Raw genomic sequence first — 23,830 nt, 5'->3', positions numbered from 1 at the left:
TTCATTTCTGGTTTCTTATAGGAATTTACAGTATCCACCTTTCAATACATTGCATTATTCAATTTCCCTTCTCAACTTCATTGCCGTTTTCAGCTATTTCATTTTTTGTTTGTTCCTTCTTTACAGTAGTCACATTTCTATCATAGACTTTACACGCTACCAAAACATTTCTACAGTGCCTAATATACGCTAAATATCTGCGTATTTGTTAGCGTATTCATTGAGCGAGTAGAACAAATGTAATTTTCGTTCCCTTTTTTCCATTGTGTCTGTATAGCCTCTGATGAAGGTCGTCCGTGTAGGTCCGAAACGTTAGGAAGAATAAACACCTATTGTATAGTAGCAGATGAGTCATGTCAACTATTTTTCACACCTCATGAATCTTTTCAGACAGAGTTTGTGCGGCGGAATGGCCTGGCATGCAAGAGCCTGTACAACTGAGTTATCAACGAGCGATGTCTTTCAAAATAGCAGAGATCATCAGTAACGCACCCTGTTTGCACTTGATTTCAATAGAAATGTTAACCCCAGCAACACTGTCGCCACTACCATCAGGAGGAAGAGAGTCACTATTTCTCCATTCAAGAACAAAATGCATAGACGTATATCAATTAATTACTCTTTATTTTTGGCACTGAATTCAGTATAAACAGTGAAAATACAAAGTTTCTAATACGAAGATTAAATCTTGAATTCTGTGTAATACCTGCACGTCGTGCTTCAAAAAACAATATGATTGCCATAAATGTTAGAACAGTGCGGCAATTCACAATAGCGGAATGCAGAAACCAGTACTTTCCTCAGATAGATACTATCTGTTGTAAGGTAACATACTTCTACAAATTGTCCAAATTTTCAATTTGTGTAAGTTAAAACGTTCGATAAATGCAACAGTAACAATGTAACTCATCAAAACTTGTGAACAATAAGAAATTTAAAACAACAAAGTTACAGAGGAAACCCCTAAAAACAGAATGAGCACTTGAATGCGTGAGTGCTATTAAAATATGAAAGCCACACAAACAGAACTTTGGCATACTGATTGAAAATGCTACAATATGACACCGGTAAGTCCATTTAAGGTGAGTTCAACTGGTTCTCCAAACTTTTATGAATTTTATTGCATTATTGACAAGAAAATGCATTGAAATTGCAACTGTTCATTGTCTTTCATTAGGCCATTGTCTAACTTTGCTCCCTTTCAGGTCTTACACTATTCTGGTCATACATAACCTCTAACTTGGATGCTGATTGTCCCATGGCTCCCATCATGCTCTCTGTCATGAATGATGTCCATTCATTGACCCAGCCACCACTTTCATTATTGCCAATATCTAAGGACTTGCGAATAATTTTCTGTAGATCATCTTTCTCACTGTAGGCACTACTATCCACAGTACGTTCAGTTTTCATCTGGTTTTCAGGTCCTTCAATCAAAGTAAATGGGAAAAAAAGTCAAACTGAATTGCAGCATATCTGAAAACACTATATTGCTTGTGAATACCAAAGAATAAAGAGAGCTTGTTATGAACAAATTCAGATTGTTATTAACAAATTCAGATATTCTGAAAGAAACTGAAGAATACAATGGTACAATGCTATTCAATATCATAGTCTTTCAATAACTGAGAAGAAAACATTCCTTTTTGAATACAAAGGGATACAGGGTATTTTTGAACAGACAGACCTTAAGCCTAAGGGTATAGTTTTCAAACCAAAAACTTCAATGATAAATTTCAAACTTTATTTCAATAATCATTTATATACGTACCAGAAGTTTCTGTATGGAAAGAATGTGTGCAATTAAAAATTCAAATGATGTCACAATTAAACGGTACTCAGGATATGCCATATATGCTGATCATTTCCACACTGGATTTCATATGGTGTACGTTGGTAAAAATTTAATGTATCTTACCATCAGGCTGTTGCTGGGTGCAATCATACTGCGCATCGGTTCTCATTCTCTTTGGTGGAGTGTAGTACATAACACAACATGCACAGTTCTCTGGAGCTGGAGGCAGGTTGATGTCTTGCTTCTGCACATCTTTTGGAGAATAGTGATGGATCTGGACGATAGCTGGGGCACAAGTAGAGCTGTGTACATCTTGATGTTCTTTTGTAGGACTTCCTGTAATGGCACCTTTGCCTTTTGGTGTTGTCATGCAAGCCTGCTGATTTTGACTGCCATTTGTGATATGTTGCTGCTGTTCTGTTGGTACCGTGGCTCCCACTTGATTCTGGCTGGTAATTGCAGGATCTTCTTTTGGTGCATTGGTTACTTGAGAATCTGATGTGGTCACATGATCTTGCTGTTGCCTTGATGTCTTCTGTTGTTCAACTGCTTGCTGCGTTGATGATACACCAGACTTGATGGAATGTGCATGAGATGACAGCTTGTTGTCCTCTGTTGCTGGCATGACATGAGATGGTGCATTCTGAGGGACGACATGGAAGGCATTGGCAGCTGCATTGGGGTCAACCACTGGAACTGGGCCGTACACCGGTGAGCGTCTTGAAGACACAAGCAGACCGTCTGACAAGAAGGAACTGGTCACAGCTGGTGGGCTTAAGATCGGAGCTATAGTCATGCCACCTGGTGGAGGCAGGAATCTTACCCCATTCTGTACAGGACCTGGCATTACATATGATCGCACTGGGATATCATGTCCACTACTATAATAACTCCCAGCTGGTAGTGTGGAAGGTGAATTTCTATTCTGAAAGTAGGAGTTCAGAGGCAGGTTGTTGGTAGCAGCGTAGGACGATATCATGTGATTGTCAGCAGCCTGGCCATATTGTTGAGAGTGGAAACCATAGTTTGGGTAATGCTGATTACCAATGCTCTGGTTGATATTTACACCATGAACTTCATTTCCTCCAGAGAGGTGACTGTCAGCTTGGGGCATCGGAAGCTCTTGCAGTGGTACGGATTTTCTCTTTTTAGTTTGCATTTGGCTGGATGGACTCCTACCTGGCCTTTCTCTCTGTTGTTCATTGAAGTTTTCATTCAGTGACCAGATCTTGCCACGTTTTTTACTTGAAACATCTCCAGGTCTAGATTTGAATGCCTGATGTAGAAGGGCATGCCGTATAGAACTCTATGAATTGAAAAACATTAGAAAAAACTTAAATACCACTTTAGTTTGATAATATTTGATTTACTCGCTGCAGTTAAGACTTAATAACTAACTCTCAACCAGAAAAATACCAGACTGTAGCTCCAATATGACCTGCATGAGAAGATGTTATAGTACTCAAAGAGCTACCATTACTGTCAGTTTGAAACTAACATTAAATTATTAGTTGTAGCTGCTGCTTATATTTGCAATATAAGCATATATACAATATATGTACAATTTAAGGTAGAATGCGCCTCAGGGACAGATATTTGGACTTTCAAATTTATACAATTCTTTTCTGATGTACCACTTGTGGGGGCTCATTTTAAAGCTCTCGGAGAAAGAAAAACGTTCGTTGTCAATATTTTTTTTAAATCCAATAACTAATTTTTCCCAATATAGATTTAACCAGGGGATGGCGGCCATTTTGAATTTCAAATATCGCAAAATGTTTGGCAATTTGTTTCACTTGTTAAAAACTTTGCATGGAGACCCCAGATTTTATTGTTGATTTGGTATGAGAATGGTTGACAGTTTCACTCAAAAAAGTTTGAGCAAAAGTTGACGTCTTTCACTTTGGTCGAGGCGCATACTACCTAAACACTGCACAAACATGTAAAATTGTAATGCGTTCAAATCTTTCAGTTTGAAGCAGCAATTGAACAATGTACGCTGTCAAATTCCTCCTGGGTTTTTTTCATAAATAAATGTTTCTAAATATTATTTGTAAGTACATATATCCTACCATCCAACTTTTCTTGCTCCTTGGTGACATATTTCGATAATAGCTGTACTTCATCCTACAAAGCAAAATATTACATCATTATACCATCATAACAAACAAAACTGACTCATTCCCAATCATGGGAAATCTGGGTTTTTTTCTTCGAGAATAGAGCTCACGTCCCGGTTGGTAAGACTGCGACAGGTATTACTGGAATGCTTAATCTTCCTGTGGAGAGAGTAAGCCGAATTGTGTGGCATCAAGGTTTCGCTATCAACCGACCCCCCCCCCCCCCTCCATTTTCAAGTTTCTTGCTCAGTCCAATTTACTCCATTACATTCAGAAATCATCCGTTTTTTTAAAATGTGACAGAGTATAAAAGAAAAGAGCGAGATGAATACCCAGCGTTCAAATGCAAAATAAACTCAACAATTACTGTAAAATATATAAACATTCATGATCTTATATTCTTACTCTAGCGAAGGCACGATTTGTCCCGGTGTTTACGACTACTCTACAGTGATACACGCTCAGCTCACTATACACATCTCGCAAACGACCCTCCCGGTCCCATTTGATTTAGTAGATTTAGGTGACTGTAAGTCTGGGTTTGAAAAATATACTATATATTCTTACTCGAGCGCCTGGTAAATTTCGCTGGGATGCATTTCTCCTGCGTAACTGTCTCTCAGGACTTCGACCACCATTTCGACGTAACTCTTTGTCGGTTTTCTGTCGTCTGCTCCATCAAATATTAGCTGCTGCACAGCTCGTGGTTTTGTAGCCGCCTTCATGCCTCTCAATCGGCCACTTTGGTTTTAAAAAATAATGAAGATTACTAGTCCAAATGGCTTGTGTTCGTCCTACACACCATGCAATTTTCTCCAATTTTTTTTTGCGTCCACTTCGCTCAGTTTTTTTAAACTCCAGAATCCAGCGAAGTCACATCTTCGTCGCCGCCGCCTCGATGTTGCCCAATTTCTCTGACCTTCCACAAATTATCACCAAGACTGCAAAGCTATGGACACTTTCTTCGAACGAAATATTGTCCTCAAATATATAAAGAAACGGAAAAATAAGTTTTCACACTGCAGCCGAAGGACGTCACGATCGACGCACGTTTACAGACGTACGTTCCTCCAGACTCGGGCTCTACTCTGGACTGGGTGCGTCTCGTGAGAACGTAGGGTAGGCGAGGCACGCGCTCTAGAATATTTGCATAAAATAGCTACATCAAAATTAAAAGTCAAACAGCGCATCTGATTGGGCACGCGCGAGTCGTTAGTCATGTACCTGTATGTGTATCCAACAAAGCTGCTCTGGACTTTCGCTCCACGTCGAATTTGTTCGGGCACTGTGGAGTGACTGTGGGTCAGGTTTATATTCTGTCTATTCGAGGATTTCATGAGTGACAAACTCCTCTTGATTGTATAATAATTACATCTCATCGTCGGTGCTGAGGCCGGTGAACATACTCGTCACACTCTCAACTACTTACAGCAAGCACAGGTCCAGTAGGCATAATTTGTGATGATTTTTTCCATTATTATCATAAAAAATAATTATGAATATTAATAAATTATTAATGTGAATGTTACAGAATATTAAAACTTTTTTACACACAATGTCGTCTACTTTGTGTAAATGCCATCTGGAAACTCCATTGTTTTGATAATTATGATTTTAATAAATTATGATTATGATTAATAAAGTCATATTTTACACATTGTAATGTGCTTATGTGAACAACCCTCTGGAAACCCTCATACAGTTTCACAATCTATTCCAAAATATACAAGTGACACCATTGCCCAGGTTCAGTCTACGGCGAGAGTTACTACACACTCTTTATATACACTGTGTAGTAACTCTCGCCGTAGACTGAACCTGGGCAATGGTAACTCTCGCCGTAGACTGAACCTGGGCAATGGTGTCACTTGTATATTTTGGAATAGATTGTGAAACTGTATGAGGGTTTCCAGAGGGTTGTTCACTTAGGCACATTACAATGTGTAAAATATGACTTTATTAATCATAATCCTAATTATTAAATCATAATTATCAAAACAATGGAGTTTCCAGATGGCATTTACACAAAGTAGACGACATTGTGTGTAAAAAAGTTTTAATATTCTGTAACATTCACATTAATAATTTATTAATATCCATAATTATTTTTTATGATAATAATAGGAAAAAATCATCACAAATTATGCCTACTGGACCTGTGCAGCAAGACGATTTGATATAATAGCTTAGAGACTGTTTATACCAGAATGAAAAGATCATCTTTGATATTAAAAGCTTTCATTTTTTATATTTGTTAGAGGCATGGCTCACAGTTTTTGTCATGTCTAAAATGTGAATAACATCTTTTTTTGTTATCATATGTCCACCTTTGAACGTTGTCGCTTCACCTAACCACCCCTCCACATGATGTCATAGGTAAATGGTTGGAGCCAAAAGTTGGTTGAGCCCCCGGGTTGAGCCAATTTACGATACCTCTAGATCGATCAGTAGGCCTATAGACTGCATTGGAATTATCGAAAACAAGAATAACGAAATATTGTCCTTTTCCAGCTCCAACATCGTATTATGATTTACAGGTTTATATTTTGAAAGCCTTAAAAATCACCTGTCAAGAAGCCATCCCCTCGGAGAGCAATAATGATCGGCGTAAAATTGACCGAGTTTACCAAAAATTCTGTCGACCGCATATAGCAGCGCCTTGCGTCGCGCGCGCCCTTCGCGCGCTATTAACATGGTCAGCTGTATTTCCGGCCGACCGGAAGAGAGTGTGTTATATGCTGCGAAAACCAATTATGTCTACCCAGTAGTGAGTAGTAGACACTTTGCAACGTTGAGAGTGAGTCACAGTCAGTCCTAGCTGCAGTACAGTAGCTCGAGGTTTTGCCTGGGTATTTGGGTCGGACGGCAAAACCAGATTTGCCGTCCGACCCAAATACCCAGGCAAAACCTCGAGCTACTGTACTGCAGCTAAGTCAGTCCCTCCACCCAAATGAGTAAAGCGTCCAGGACGTCATGGACGCTTTACTTAAGCTTACGACTGAAATGCATGCACTTCGAAATTGAAAAATAATCGCAATCATACCAATCCATAATCCGGAAACCCTAGGTCAAAATTCATAATACAATAGCTATAAACATAGACACAGCACAGTACGGAACAGACAGTAACGCACCGATACACACAACAAAGTCAAAATCATGAAAGAAAGATATATGGACCTCTGGCCAAAAGACCAAGAAGTGATGTCAGGTGTTTCGAAATTGGTAAGCGCATCCTGCCCCACATCTACGACACCCGCCATATATCAATCTGTAAGTCAGAATAGATTGTGGTCACCAACTATATTAAAACTTTTGCTCAAACTCGCCTTACATCAGAACTTTCGATGCATTGTCTATCTTTCAGAAGTCAAGAATAAAAATCTGGAGTCACCGTGAAAATCTTGGTACCAGAGAAACAACTAAACTCAAATTTACCGATATTTTAGATTCACAATGGTCCATATCCCTGCGTTTCAGGGTCGTGAATAAACCTCCGAGTACTCGTACTATAACTACAAAATAGCGGACGCTAGACGCGTCTTTACGCGTTCAAAATGTACATATCGGTGTTCAAATTTGAACGGCTAGTGTTCATATTGTTAACACTAGTGTTCATATTATTAACAATGATGTTCTAAACCTGAACACGTAGTGTTAACAACTATCTCCTTCAAGTGTTCAAAAACTCAGCATCACAGAAATTTTACAATACTGTGAAACAATTAACAATCTTTTGTGTTTTTTACTTTACAATGGCTATATTGACTTTACTACTGCCTCGCTGTCCGGAATACGTAAACAGATTTCGGTGTAACGAATTTCACAATAAGTGGAAAATATTTCCGGTCTACAATTGCTGGAAGCATGTTTTTCTAAAAAAGGAAGTATAAAAAATAATTTTACACGTTTATTACGGGTTGAAATTTTGAAATTTTGAAAAGAAAATCAAAAAACCACCATGAACGTTTTAATTTTAACATCGGCGTGCAAGAGGCGTTCTACTTCTTAACACTTGGTGTTCAAGTTTGGTGCCTTTTCTTATCCCATGATGCATCAAAACGGAAGTTGCGACATTTTTCTTGTAAGCGCACGCTGAAGTCGTGATAGTGCGAAAGCAAGACCAGAAAGGGTAAGTTTTCTCTCCAAAATATTAAAAGGTATTGGATTTTGAAGCATCTGTATTATTATCCTTCGAAATTAATTGTATTGTACTTTGAAAAAGCTTAACTACGTGAAAAAACCTTTATTTCTTTCAGTGGCTGGTGGACCATACACTAGCTGTGAATACGCAGCAGTGTTTTGGGCCATGGGGTATCGATCGCACTCGGGTCAAGGGTCATCACTGGAGCGATGACCCTTGACCCGAGCGCGATCGATATGCCACATACCGCTGCGTAATCACAGCTAACACATGTCTTTTAGTAACCACAATCGCATGTAATTTAAAACTTTAGTTAAACATCGAAGAATATTGTTTTAGCATATGAGAGTTGGCTTTGCTTTTACTTTTCATCAGTTGATGACACGAAGAAGCCAATATTTTGTAACATTGACGAAAAGAGGCACTGTATACAAAAGTCACCCTATTCCTAACCTGATAAGGCCAAATTGTCTTTCATTTGAAGTCTCATGTCGCCATATTATCTATTGTTGCATTATTTTCAGGATGTAAAAAGTTGGATGAACGTGAAATCGAAGAGTTATTACAGAAGCTATTGGTACAGAAATTGAAGAATATTATAGATAGCTGTCTGGAAACAAGCTTGAGAACTCAGTTCATCTCTGATGTAGATTTGAACTTTCGAGGGTTAGTAACTGAATTTTGATAAGTTTCTGTATTTTTGTTCTGAATTTATCTGAGCTATGTCCAGAACGCTATGATTAACTAAATGTTACTGGAGAATAAGCTTTCAAATACTTGTAGTCGCCCTTATCAGATGCAATGGTGGAATGAAGAATTAAAGCAGAAAGCCACAGAAAATTCACAGTGAAAAATGTACACTCTAAATTTCGGAATTTTCTGAAATTTCCACTCTGAATTTTCTGTCGCTTTCTGCTTCAAATCTTCATTGCACCCTTGCATCTGATGAAGGAGACTTCACGTCTTTGAAGGCTTATGCCAGTAACATTTAGTTGATCATAGCCTGCTACCAAATCTTTGATTATTTTATATTTTAGATCAAGACGTCTTTTGTTCTCGGTTTGTTACTGATTTTAGCTTTGCTGTTAAGGACGTAGACCTTATATCATAGGTGAATGTGTGGCATCATCCTCAAATGTTTACATCCCAAGCGTTTTCTTCAAAACGGCCAGTACGATTCATTAATATTTGGAGTACAGGTTTCCTGGGATTTTCCTAATCATATATCTACAAGTTATGATGAAATACACAAAATTGTATTTTTGAGACATTAAAGACATTTCAGACATTTTTAAGACATAAGGAATTATCAAAATGTGATATATTCAAGTAAGCCAAATTTTTAGCTTTTTCAAACAGATGTTTTCGTACGTTTTTGCAAGTATGAACATATAACGTAATCCACAATAAGTAAAACCTGTTTTGTCACTACTTTGTTCATATTGTTTGAAAACGATCTACAGTGTTTATGGGGATTTTCTTTTGTTTATGTTTTGATAGGAAGGTGTTTATTAGCGTTGGTGTTTTCCTCTGACAAACTTTACAAAGTGGCCATATGGCCACTTTGTAAAGTTTTTCAGAGGAAAACACCAACGGTGTTTATGTGCCCAATTGACACTAAATAATTGTATTTTACTAAAGGAATTTTTGTGTATTTTTAAATAAAATAATTTTACTGAATATAAGTGGTCTGTTTTGTTATTTCCAGGCTTGAACACCCCATGAACGCGCAAAATTAAAGGTGTTCAACAAGTGCATATCATGTGTTCTAACCTTTAACACACTTATCGTTGAACGGCGTCCATGCGTTCAAAAAGTGTTACAGCCCTTTGAACGCGTAAATGTGTTCAATTTTTTGAACGCATTTCATGTGCAACGTATGTTCAGATATGGAACACATGGTGTTCAATATAATGTCTGATGAACACGAAGTGTTCAAAATCTGCACACGTGTGTTAAAAAATTGAACATTGGTTGAACACGTAGTGTTAAATTTCTGAACGTCTGGACGCGTTCAAAAGTGTTACAAAAAGGCGTTTAATTGGTGTTCATCCTTTAACACTTAACTTTACAGGTACTATAACTACCATTTAGGGGATCGTCCCGTCTGCTTCTGGGCGACTCTCTTGTTAACAAATATTGCCATTTCCAAGAAATTGTTCGTGAATGCCAAGCAAATGTGAAGCAAATTCCGCATTTCATGTATGTTCATAGTTCACTAATTTCGTTGCTTTGCAATCGCTGCAAGACATGCGTCCCTTCGTGTCACTGAAGCTGCTTTGGCCGCGGTCATCAAATGTCGGTACAGCCGTCATGACCATTTAAGGAGGAGTCTACTTAGAATTAGAAATATTGTGCTGTCATCAATTATATCAACAAAAATAAACAGAAAAAGGGGGTTCCCCTCCCACTTTTTGAGGGAGGGGTCCCAACGTAGCCCAACCCCATGCTTTTCCGACAACAAATGGGCACTCTTTATCATTTTGCATGATTCCAGCAAAGAGCAAGCTCAAAAATTGTCTGTGAATATTGCCATTTTCCCGCTTTTTGCATCTGTTGTACTCTCAATTTGTAAACGAAAATACTTAGAAAAAGAGGGGTTTGCCTCCCACTTTTTAAAGTTAGGAGTCTTAATGTACCCCTACCCCCAACTATATTATCACTACAAACGGGTCTTTTACTGTCTTTTTTATGTTTTCAGTGAAGAACAAGTCCAAAACCTGTCAGCGAATATGGTAATGTTACTGATTTCTGCATATGTTGTCCTCTGATTAATTACAACAACACAATTAAACAGAAAACATGGGGTTCCCGTCCTACATATTGAGTTTGGCGATCCCGAAGTGTCCGATGCTTTTTCAACAACAAATTGGCATTCTTTGTCATTTTCGCTGATTTCAGCAAAGGGGCATGTCTAAAACCTGTCAGGGAATACTGTCATTTTTTTCTGATTTTTTTCATATTTTGTGCTTTGATTTAGTGTAACAAGAAAATAAACAGAAATGGGGGGGGGGGGTTGTCGGCCTACTTATTGGGTTTCGGGAGTCCCAAAATACCCTCTACCCAGTGCTTTTTTGGCTGCAGACAGGCTTACATTTTCGTCATTTTCTTTTAATTTCAGCAAAACATGCAGCTAAAATATGTAAGAGAACATAGTCATTTTTCTGATGTTTGTATATGATGTGTAAGGTACAGTGAGTAGACAAGAAAAGTGATGAGAAAGAGAAGTGTTCCGTCTAGTTTTTTAGATACAACTTATAGAAATATGCCATACCCTTTGAGTTTATACAGTTTTCACAGCTTTAAGATAGATTTCAGCCCTTTAACTTGAAGGAAGCTGATTAATAATATTGTTATTTCCTGCAGTGTAGAGTTCGAAAAACTCCTTTTACAAATGACTGTTAGATTGTACGAAGAAAATGAGTGTTTCTGACAAGTTAGGAAGTAACACTATGATTTATTTATCAATAACTCAGAATTGTTTGCAAGGTCTTTTGTGCACAAAAGGAATATGCGTTGCATTTTATCTTGCAATCTAGCATGGTGACACCACTCTTTGAATTTCAAAACGACTTCTTATTTCAAATCTTGTGCGATAGGTTCAAGAAAGTGACAATATTGCAAGCATGTTTTCTTGCATTTCTACATGCTAATCTATTGAATTGGCCGATACTGCAGTTATCCATGGGAAGGCTACTACCGTTAACCAGAATGTCTGAATGTCGTAAAACTTGAACGCAGGTATTACTCTCTTTTAGGACTATCTTCCTGGTTAGCTAAGCACTCCATATGACAGTGAACCTATCTCAACAAAGTTTCCATCGACATTAAAAACATTAGGGGCTAAAACTGATTTCTCACGAATCTTTCACATCTGAAGCTCAAGTTCAGAAAGCGTTGCCTAGCTTAGCAAACTCATACTCAGGTACTAATTTCATTAGGGACTATCTTCGGGGTGAGCGAAGCATTCCGCGTGACAGTAAACTAAGCTCCATAAAGGTGCCATCGATATTGGAACATCTGTAGATAGGGCACAAAACAAAACAACAAAATAAACAAATTTCTGCACTTTAGATTGACATTGGTTTACCTGGGACATTGACCTTACAAGTACTCTGGAGTAATAAAGTTTAGGTACGCAAGGATTTGCTGCTTTGGTGCCAATTAATTTGGGGAAGATGCCCGATTCTTTCGTGGTGAAATGTCTTCTGGAAAGAACGCAACACTCTTAATTTTTGACTGGATATGATTAACGCTTACCTACTTGTGGAGGCTTTTAATCCAAAAATCGGCCTGCTAGGTGGCTTTATGTCGAAAAAAGGTCAATACTATGCTTGAATATATGCTAAATAAGTTTATTTATTTGAATATCGACAGAAAAAGCAGGAAAATTCGTCATTTTTTGCAACGTTTGTCCACTCCGACAGTTTTCCGTTGGGATGCCAAAAGACGCCCTCACACGGCCGAGTACTCGCCTCTGCTTTCTTGAGAGAGACAACAGTTTCTGACACTAACTCCTTCCCTCACTTTACACATCCGTAGGGGCATGAAGCTCCTTTTTAATTAACACCTTGTCTTTCACATGTTAATCTCAAGTTAAACAAGAATTTCTACATGTCGGGAAACTAGAACTCAGGTACAACCTACCCTGCCGACTATGGATAACCAAGGCTGCGTTCACAAATAACAATTAGGGGAGGGGGCTGGAGGAATCTCGATTGAAATCTTATTTTTTCTAGATCCCCCCTAAGTACCCTAAAAATGTTCAAATGCCCCCCTCCATATGGTCAACATTTTTCAAGTCCCCCCAACTATCACAGGCCCGCATATTTGTAAAGGATGTGAGCGCAGAAAAAATAAACATGTATTGCGCCGTTCCGCTCACAGGTGTTCAACACTACCTGTATTAGCACTTTGTATAGTCATATTCCAAAGGCAAGTTCTTTAAATGCATCAGTGAATTGTTTGAGATTTATTGGTCTAAAAGCCAACTTGAGTTAATCCAACTCTGGCCAGGTCAATTGCTCCTGCTGAAGAGCACACAAAATGACAATCATGAGAGAGTAGGCAAATTGTGAATTCTGGCTAATTGCCATATTGCACAGTGACCTACCAAAAATTTGTTTCAAAACTACAAGACATATATGGATTAGATGCTACTCAAAATTGACAATACTGGAAGGTTAAAATATTCCATCAAATAAATGTTTTAATCTCTGAAATTTTGGGTGTAATAATTGCAAATTTGGTTAAAAATAAATAATTCCATTTGGTCACATATTTTTTCTTTTAGTCTTTACTGTTCAAAGTTTTACTTCTGTATCATTTTATAACAAGAATGTGAAAATTTAGAAAATCAAGCATGGTGACCCCATCTTTTTTCTTTAATATTTGATTTTTCATATGCCAGAATTCAAAAATTTCTATGTGTTCTTCCATGTGTTGCTCTCTGGCCTGATCTTGTGTACAAGTATGTTTCACTGTCATGAGCTTCATTTGACCCAAACTCTTCTTCAACTACCATGTACATCAGAGTCAGAGCTATCTCTGTCACTGTTCAGGTATGCAGTGACAGTGACACTGCAGTAGCAGAGCATTAATGATAGTGACACTACCCATAGGCGGTAGCTGTATTAACTTTGATAATTTTGGCAATATTTTTGTTCAGTTTTACAACTGCGTTCTTGTTCTACTCCCTACAGCATGTTGAACTGTCCAGTATTCAGCTTGCTATCACAGCCTATGTATGTGTACCATGCATTTGTATCACTAACAACTGACTGTCAGTCTACAACTGACTGTCAGTCTGGACTCCAATTAAATTATCACCAAATACATATTTATATTTATATATACAGGCTTTGTCGACAAACTAAATATTGTGTGTTTGAGCATGCTGTAGGGAGATAGCAAGAAACTGTAGTAATTGTTATATTGCATAGAAATATTGCAGAAATCATTAACAGTTGCAGCTTCTGCCCTGTTACTAGGCTCAAGTTTGTTTTTTTACGACAAATCACACGTTTAGATTTTTTCGAGATAAAAGTCATGAAATGTGACAAAATGGTTCTAGATTTTGTTAAATTATTACTAACATTACAACATTTTGATGACATAAAAATGGTATTCATTTTTCATTGAATTACCTACAAAAACTTGGAATTGGAAAATGTAAAACACAAAAGGGAACCAAAAATTTTCAAGTCCCCCCCCTACAGGTAGAGCAAAATTTTCAAGTCTTCCCCTCTACTACCCCCAAAATTTTCGAATCCCCCCTGAATTCCTCCAGCCCCCCCCCCAACCATTTTTTGTGAACGCAGCCCAAAGTACTCCACATGACAGTGAAATAACTAATCTCCGTAGAGTTTCCACCGTCATTGAAGCTAATTGGGAGCTAAAACTGATTTCTAAGCAACTATTCAAATCTCAAGCTCAAGTATAAGTCAAGTTAGGCAAGGGAAATTCTTAAGTTAAAGACAACTCAAAATCTGGCACTGCTTTCTTTACCGACCATCTTCGTGTTTAACCAAAGCATTCGGCACGACAGTGAACTCACCCATTTATACAAAGGATCCACCAATACTGGAAAAAGTTCAGATAAGACACAAAAACAAGCAACAAAACAGACAATTTTCTGCACTTTGGATTGACATAGGATCATTCAGAGCCATTGACCCTACAAGTACACTGGAGTAAAGGTTTTTTTGCGTGTAATTCTTTGCCCTCTGGTACCCATTAATTAGGCTAAGATGCCCGATTGTTTCGTAGTATCTTCTAAAAGAAATGTAACACTCTAAGTTTTTGACTGCATTAAAGCTTACCTACCTGTGGAGGCCGTTCATCATCCAACTGTTGACCTACTAAGTGGTTTTATGTCGGAAAAAAGGTCAAATATACGCTTGAATACCTACTTGACATGTAAAGAAAGTTTACTTATTTGAATTTCGAGAGAATAAACGGAAAATTTCGGCCATTTGAGGACTGTTTAGCCGCCAAAACATCTTCACACGGCCGAGTATTCTCCTTTATTCTCCTTTATTCTCCTGCTTTATTGAGAGGGACAACATTTTCTGACGCTAACTCCTCACCTCTCTTAATACATCCGTAGGAGTATAAAACGGTTTTTATTACGTATCTTTCACATGTTTATCTCAAGTTCAACAAGAATGTCTGCATGTCGGAAAAACGAAAACGCCGGCACTACTTTCTTTACGGACAATCTTCGTGGTTAACTAAAGCACCCAACATGAAAGTGAACTTAGACTGAAAGAACCATCGCTCGAGGACGCTTTCTACGCTCAGTCTACAGTAAACTAAGCTCCATAAAGGTTCCATCGATATTGGAACATCTCTAGACAGAGCACACAAATATCACAATAAAACAAACAATTGTCTGCACTTTGGATTGACAGGGTCACTGACCTTGCAAGTACTGACCTTACAAGGAATTTTGGTCATGCAAGACTTTGCTGTTTTTGTACTGTTAGTTTGTGGAAGATCCCGGATTGTTTCGTAGCTATATGTCTTCCATAAGGAACGCAACACTCTCGCAATGGATTTTTGACTGCATTAAAGCTTACATACCTGTGGAGGCTTTTCATCCAAAAGTTGGCTTGCTGTATGTCAAAACAGGGTCAATTATATGCTTGAACGTTAAGTAATCTGTATAACAAATTTATTTATTTGAATTTCGAGAAAAAAACCGGTAAAATTCGTCCATTTAGGCAACTTTTGTCCGCTCCGGCGGACCTTATTTTCTTTGAGTGCCCAAAAACGCCCTCACACGGCCGAGTACTCGCCTATGCTTCCTTGAGGGGGACAACCTTTCATGACGCTAACTCCTCACCTCACTTTACACATCCACAGGAGTATAAAATGTTTTTTATCACACATGTTAATCTCAAGTTAAACAAGAATATCTAAAAACTCAAACTCAGGTAATACTTTGCTTGAGGACTGTGGACAACCAAAGTACACTGTATGACAATGAACTAAGTAACCTTCACAAAGTTTCCACTGGTATCGGATAACATATCGGTACATAAAATTGAGATCTCACGAGCCTTTGAAATCTGAAGCTCTAATTAGGCACGCATTGCTCAGGTTAGAAACTCCAACTCAGATATTATTTTCTATAGGAATTATCTTCCGGGGTCAGCAAAGGACTTCACACGACAGCAAACTAAGCTCGATAAAGGTTTCAAAGATATTGTAACTTGTTTATACAGGGCACAAAAACAAACAATTTTCTGCACTTTTGATTGATATGCATATGGGGTCACTCATGGTCATTGACCTTACAAGTACACTGGAAAGGAGTTTTAGGCTTTGCTCATTTGGTATCGACAAATCGACTAATTTGGGGAAAAAGATGCCCAATTGTTTCGCAGCGAAATGTCTTCTAGAAAGAACCGAACATCTTAGGTTTTTGACTGGATTAAAGCTACCTACCTGTGGAGGCTTTTCATGCAAAATTGACCTGCAAGGTGGCTTTATGACGAAAAAGGTCGGTCATTTGCTTGAATATAAGCTAAATCTACAAAGCAAGTTTATTTATTTGAATTTCGAGAAAAAAAAGCGAAACTTCGTCCATTTTGGCAACTGCTGTCAGCTCAAAAAAAAAAAAAAAAAAGCTCCTGCGGATCTTTTTTGTCGGATGCCCCAAAACGCCATCACACGGCCAAGTACTCGCCAGTGCTTCCTTGAGAGGGACAACATTTTCTGACGCTAACATTCGTAATGGTATAAAACGGTTTTATCACGTATCTTTCACATGATAAACAAGAATGTCTGCATGTCTGAAAACTCAACTCAGGTAATACTTTGCTTGCGGACTAAAATAAACAAAGTACTCTGCATGACATTGAACTAAGGGACTGGTCAGTTTATTCGGCCTGGGGGGGGGCGGTGGATTATTTTTGCCGACGTCAAAAGTGGCTGACCCCCCTATTCAAAATTTTGAAAACAGGGTGACCCCCCCCCCCCGCACGCAACAACTGTAAAGCAAAAGGTGGACATAAATCATATATTATATATATATATATATATATATATATATATATATATATATATATATATATATATATATATATATATATATATATAGATATATAGATATATAGATATAGATATAGATATATAGATATATAGATATATTATTTTTTACATACATTTTATTTTATCAGTCATTCTGTGTTTTAATGAAATTGTTGCCATGTCAGTTGTAAGATAGGAATTTCAAAGTGTCAATCTTAAAGTTTGAATACAGTACATTTTGAATGAGCTGTGAATGTATTTCACACTTTCTGTGCTTAACCAGATGTCCTGAACTGTTGTACAGAAATGGATGTCAATCATTAATATCAAACAGGAAAAAGCAGTAAATCAAAAACTTTGATGGATGTTAAGACTTGCCAGCCATCCAATTTAATCTCCTGAGGAGCCATAGAGAGGCATTTTAGCCAAATCTGATGTGTTCAGTGTCTGAGATGACCTTTTCCTGTAACATTGAAACCATAAAAGCACAGCTAATAATGACAAAAACTGCCTTTTAACTGTTATTTTGGTCATAAAAATGCATCACTCTACAGAAAACCTGAGACACAAAGGAAAACAGTTGAATCAATGAGAACGAAAGATATCTTGTCACTTTCCTATCTCTAAAGTAAGTCACTGTATCAAATATATAGTGTGAAATATTTGTGCATGTTGCTTTCTCATACTGAATTCTCATAGAGAGAACAGAAAAGTATCAGGAATTTGTCATGCTTTTCATATGAAATACAGATTTCATAATGGTACACTTTCACTTAGCAAACATCAAGCTATCTCTAGCATATATCTCTGATTTATTAAAGTATGGCGCCCAAAGGGCGCGGAGAAAAATATGAAACATCCTGATGTCTCTGATGTTGTATATTAAAGTCATGCACAGGAAGGGCGTGTTGAAAAATGTCTGATATATTCAAGTAATGCGCTCGAAGAGCACGCTGAAAATATTGAACATACATATATCTCCGGTATATGTATGCCTAATATGTTGAAGTTGGGCATGCTGAATAATATATCTGATTATTAAAGTTACGCGCCCGAAGGGCGCGCCTAAAAATGCAACTGGATGAAATTTGTGGCTGACACGATTCATTTTAGGCAATGATGAGCCTGTGTCGAAATTCAAAAACACACTGACCCCCCCCCCCTATTGGGCATTTCAAAAACATGGTGACCCCCCCCCCCCATGAATCCACCCCCCCGGCCGAAGAAACTGACCAGTCCCTAACTAATATCCACAAAGATTCCACTGACATTGGATAAAATATTTGGAGCTCAAACTGATTTCTCACGAACCTCTCATAATTCAAGTTCAAGCTAGGAACGCGTTGCTCTAATTAGAAACCGCGTACTCAGGTACTACTTTCTTTAGGAACTATCTTCTGGGATTACCAAAGCTATCATCATGACAGTCAACTACGCTCCAAAAAGGCTCCATCCATATTGGAACATGCTTGAAAACATGCTTGTGTATCTACTTATTTCCTTTGGGTCACCTCAAGGAACTATTTCAATCTTCTGTATCCAAAAGAATCCACAGAAGACCTTATATATGTGAACAAAGCGAAACTATGTACATGTATGTCTGTATATTTGTTTTATTTTGTTTTTATATAGCCTGCAAGGTAGAAACATCCCTGGGAATGTACAAACACCCCTGGGAATATTGAATGACTGTTCTGTCAGTACCGTGAGTGGTGCATGCTATTCTGATATTCGTGAAAATCATCAAAGAGGCATTGGCATGACCAATAGTTTTTGCTGGGATCTCTGCAACTTTTCACCAATACCTATTTACTTTTTCAACTGAACACTGAGGGCGCTGTTCTATTTTCTGACGGCTCACCTGGCATGCCAAGCTGTAACTAATGGTAACTTTTTATGATTGACCGACTTGTGAATTAAAATTCTGTAGTGAAGATCAGAGTATTTTTTGTGAGTTCAACATTATAAATTTTACACGCACATCCTATTTACACAGACCATGACAATTGAGACAGCAGTTCCTGACAGTGTATAAATTAGTACATAAGCTTATTGAACATACATCAATCATGCTGTTTGCAATTAAAGGTGCATTGTACAAAATGGTGTAGGTGCACAACATCAGACATTGCTGCTTCAAATGTGGACAAATCTTGCCAGTGTTGCATTTGCGGCTGTTGTTGCAGCTTTTACTCTGAGCTGTTAATGTTTTCTGGTGTTCATCCAGCGACATCATCAGTTGTCTATTCAGTTTTATTTTCGTCTTTCTTGTACATATTATGTCCAAATATGTAATCTAAATTTGCATGTATTTGCTTTTTGCATAATAATGGAAGAACAATAATTTCTTTTGTGAACAGCCCTATTGTTAATGTTTTGGCCAGCAACACACAGTTCAAAAATTACCCACAGTTCTGTTTGATTTGTACAATGAAAGTTACTTTTCTTATAACGTTTTCAGTTCTGCATATATATAAGGGAGCCTTCAGTAATTACAGTGGAGGTGGGCTGGGAGAATTGGGGGGGGGGGGTCACTTTTTAGAAAACAGTTCAAGGGGAGGGTCACTTTTTATAAACCTATCTTGGGGAGGGTCACTTTTGACAGAAGCTGATTTTATGGCCAAAACTTTGATTGTCCATGTGATATTTCCTGAATAGGAAATCACCAACAAAATATGTACACATTATCCACAAGTTTCACAAGCAAAGAAGATGCAGTGGTATCCTACATTAAACACCTTGAACAGTTAAAACTGATAAAAGACAAGCGACAAAAACATATGCAACAGGTGGAAAAGTGTATATCAATTATCAAATGTACATAAATGCAAAGATATTGTCAGTTTTGTATTGGAAAAAATTGTGCATAGTTCTCTCATAGACCACCATGTACAGTAAATCAACTTTTCAGTGAAATTCCAAAATCAAATTTCTTGCACAACCATGGACTTATAACCACTCTAGTTTAATCAAAAACATTAATATAAATAATCGAGCGCACATACATGCACAGATTTACCTAGTTTTGTATTGGGAAAAATTATTCATAGTTTCATCATAGACCCCATGCATAGTGAATCGACATTTCGGTGAAATTCCAAAATCAAATTTCTTGCACAACCATGGACTTGTAACCACTTTAGTTTAATCAAGAACAATAATGTTGATAAATGCACAGATTTATCTAATTTTGTACTGAAAAAAAATTATTCATAGTTTCATCATAGACCCCCATGCATAGTGAATCGACATTTTGGTGAAATTCTAAAATCAAATTTCTTACACAACCATAGACTTGTAACCACTCTAGTCTAATCAAGAACATTAATATCAATAATCAAGAGTACACAAATGCAAAGATTTACCTATTTTTGTATTGGAAAAAACTATTCATAGTTTCATCATAGACACCATGGATAGTGAACCAACGTTTTAGATGAAATTCAGAAATCAATTTCTTGTACACAAATGCACATTTTACTTCCCAATTCAAGCAAAGTACATTTAAATACATTATCAAACATATATAATATACAGATATAGCATGTTTTGTGGTGGAAAATTGTCAATAATTTGCCTGATAGACTCCATGTATTATGATTTGATATTTTTGGATAAAGCACTAAATCAGCCACATCTTGCCTTCTTATAGTTGCACAAAATATGGTGACCCTCCCTCAAATGTATGAAATACCATATCTCTTCAAAAATTCTTGCGTGATAAATTGCGACTGTCCTCCAAAAACACCGGCCCTCCCCTCTGTAATTTGTCCCTAACATAACAATCGAACTGTTATGTAAATTAGCCGATACTCTTTCAGTTATTCCTGGGGAGAATACCGCAGTGGTTGCGGGGGGGGGGAGGCTCAAGTTTTAGAATGTCGGACAAGAGGGAGGGGCACATTTTAGAGAGGAGGATGGGGGAAGGGTCACATTTTACGGTACAGGTGTGCGCGAAATTCCCCCGGCCCACCCCCTGTATTTACTGAAGGCTCCCTGAGCAATAATGTGAAGCATAAGAATAATTGTTAAAGGTATACAGTCACCTGTAATCTAAATATGCCCATATATGGTCAAAGGGGCGTTCCTTGGTATTCAAAATGCCCATGTGAGGGCGCTGTTTTAAAAAAGCCGCCGATCGTTTAAAATCTGTGATTGGTTCTCTTTCCATGGTAACTGTGGCAAAATTGGAATAGGTGACAGTATACCTTTAAATAATATCTAGTAAATGTACATTTAGATATATCAGTGAAAATTTCAAAATTATCATTAAATAACCATAAACATCACATTTTGTGGGTACTACAAATGCAGCAGCCATACTTTTGGGCAGCAAGTTATGACGAACTGAAGGGGTCCTTCTCTGAGAAAACATAGCTTGTAAATTTCTTTGGTCATTTCCATTTGGAAAAATTAATATCCTTTTGTTTCATAAAAAAGTGCACACAATCTGTGGAAAATTTTACAAAAAAGCTATTTCTCAATCATGTACAATTTTCCAAATCATTAAGAAAGAGAATTGAAAATAATAGTGTGCTAAAGTATGAATAAATATACATATATATGCAAAACGGAACAACTAAAATACCATTGAAACCTTTACTCAACAGTATGCTATACTAATCATTTTCTTTATGGAAGTTGAACTTTGAACTGCTGAGATGTGTTGGGACAGAATGGATGAAATTTCAAGAGTGATGTATACAACAAAGTATGCACAACAATATCAGCTATCACTTCTGTAGTACTAAAAATTGAGACGTTACTTGTTCCGCTATGTCACCTGAAGAATCAAGGATCTTTTCTCGCAAAAACTTTTCACAGCACTTAGGTGTAAATGTTTGTATATGGGTTAAGGTTACAAATGAAAACGAGAATGAAACACATGGAGGTCCTCCAATACAATCTTTATTTCTATGAATTATTAAAAAAATCACAGCATACTTCAATTGACAAACTCAGAACAAAGCATTGTAGACTAGGTTAAAATTTCACACCACCATTACACTGCTTGCATTGATGAAGTATTTGAGTTAACATGTTACATGGTAGTACATGCACATTGATATACCAGCCAACGAATGTGTTGTTCCATATTCAAAACTCACTGTAAAGGTAGAGAAACTTATAAACTGGATTATTCAGCTGATATTGTTCGTGAAGCCACTGAAGAATGCACTACAAGGCAAACATAAGATTTTAATGGCTACAATTTTCGACCAAAATTTTTGGAAAAATCTGAAAAAACCTGTCTAGATCTGAAAAAAGGTGCTGGCTATGTCACATTCTATAAAGGCAACAAAAGTTGACTTTGGCACTCAAAGGGTTAATAAGAGGTCTGATATTTGTACACACATTTTCCATACAAAGTTCGAACGTTTTATAATCACTAATTAGATCGTAATAATAAATGCATCTAATCAATTTGGGAAAGTTTCACACCTTGTTTTGTATCAATCTAGATCATGTGATTGGCTGTACTACTTTCTGTACTGACCTATCCTCACAGACAATGTTAACCCCATGACTAGCACAATGTAGTAAATATCAACACGCTGTGTACATGCATAGGATCTTGCCAGAATTTTGTGGGACTGAAGGTACTCAAGGTATTAACATAGAACACTTTGTAATCTTGTTCTTTGGTTTGTCAAAGAGATCATATTATGCGTATAAAGAGCTTTGGTATTATACCTGTCTAAGTTTCATTTTTCCATTTCACGGTCATGCAAAAACATGTGCCATTAAAACTACTATCCTACCACGAGTAAACATGAGCTGACACACCTCTCTTAACATAAACTGATATGTGTAAATTTCCGCTGACAGAACTGCTCTCATTTTGATCTCTACTTTCCCACTAAATAAAACACCATACCTCTGGGATTGGCATCATGTACTATGTACATGAATACAGAAACATGAACATTTACATGAATGACATCAGCTGAGAGTTCTTCAACATAGTTACTTGCTCATTCCAAGTATGTTCACCGTTTTGAACACATCCCTGTGACTACACGAACGAATAATTTAGCAATTTGTCAAAATATTAGATCAGGAAACATTACAAAGTCCTTAACATTAATGCAAAAAACACCTAAAAAAGCATTTGAATATGCTGGTTGCCCCCTTATGATGGGGAAAAATGACAAAAACTCTGTTAAAGTTGCATTTTTTGTGCAGAAATCCCTACGTGTAAATTCTTTCGAAAGTCTGCCCCAATCAAGTCTGTATAAAGTGAGTGAAAACACTGCAACAAAGCAATTGTTTTTAGAATGAATTAAAATCAAGATTGTAAGAATCATCTTTTTAATTGGAAGATACATGTCCTGATAAAATCCAATTGTGAAAACTTGTAATTTTTGTATTACGATAGAATTCTATATCAGCACTCTGAATCCATGCAGAAATCAAATTGTATTCTTAATGTGCAACAAACTGGTGTAATATCTTCTTGTAAAATGTTATGCATGTATGTACACTGTCTCACATACACTGCATTAGGAGTGTGCATGTCTGTATGTATATACTTATGTATGTATATATGTCACCTTGCATTTTGTATGTATGTATGTATGTATGTAAGCAAGTACATACGTATGTATGTATGTATACATGCATGCATGCATATATGCATGTATGTATGTATGTATGTAAGCAAGTACATACGTATGTATGCATGTATGCATGTATGTATCTATGTATCTATATATGAATCTATGTACGAGTATA

General features: G+C 37.2%; 1 protein-coding gene across 1 annotated transcript; it reads right to left on the bottom strand.

Annotated features, from left to right (window-relative positions):
- Positions 1–607: 607 nt before the first annotated feature.
- On the bottom strand, positions 608–5,009 carry LOC139122807 (forkhead box protein F1-like). The gene is made up of 4 exons (XM_070688546.1): positions 4,483–5,009; positions 3,868–3,922; positions 1,919–3,101; positions 608–1,427 (listed from the first exon to the last, which is right to left on the bottom strand). The coding sequence occupies exons 1-4, from the start codon at positions 4,638–4,640 to the stop codon at positions 1,186–1,188; spliced, it is 1,638 nt and encodes a 545-aa protein (XP_070544647.1). The 5' UTR covers positions 4,641–5,009; the 3' UTR covers positions 608–1,185.
- Positions 5,010–23,830: the final 18,821 nt, after the last annotated feature.

Source organism: Ptychodera flava, chromosome 22, assembly GCF_041260155.1.
Source record: "Ptychodera flava strain L36383 chromosome 22, AS_Pfla_20210202, whole genome shotgun sequence".
Classification (NCBI taxonomy): Eukaryota; Metazoa; Hemichordata; class Enteropneusta; family Ptychoderidae; genus Ptychodera; species Ptychodera flava.
Note: the sequence above shows the minus strand (reverse complement) of the source record. Positions and strands in the feature narration are given on the sequence as shown.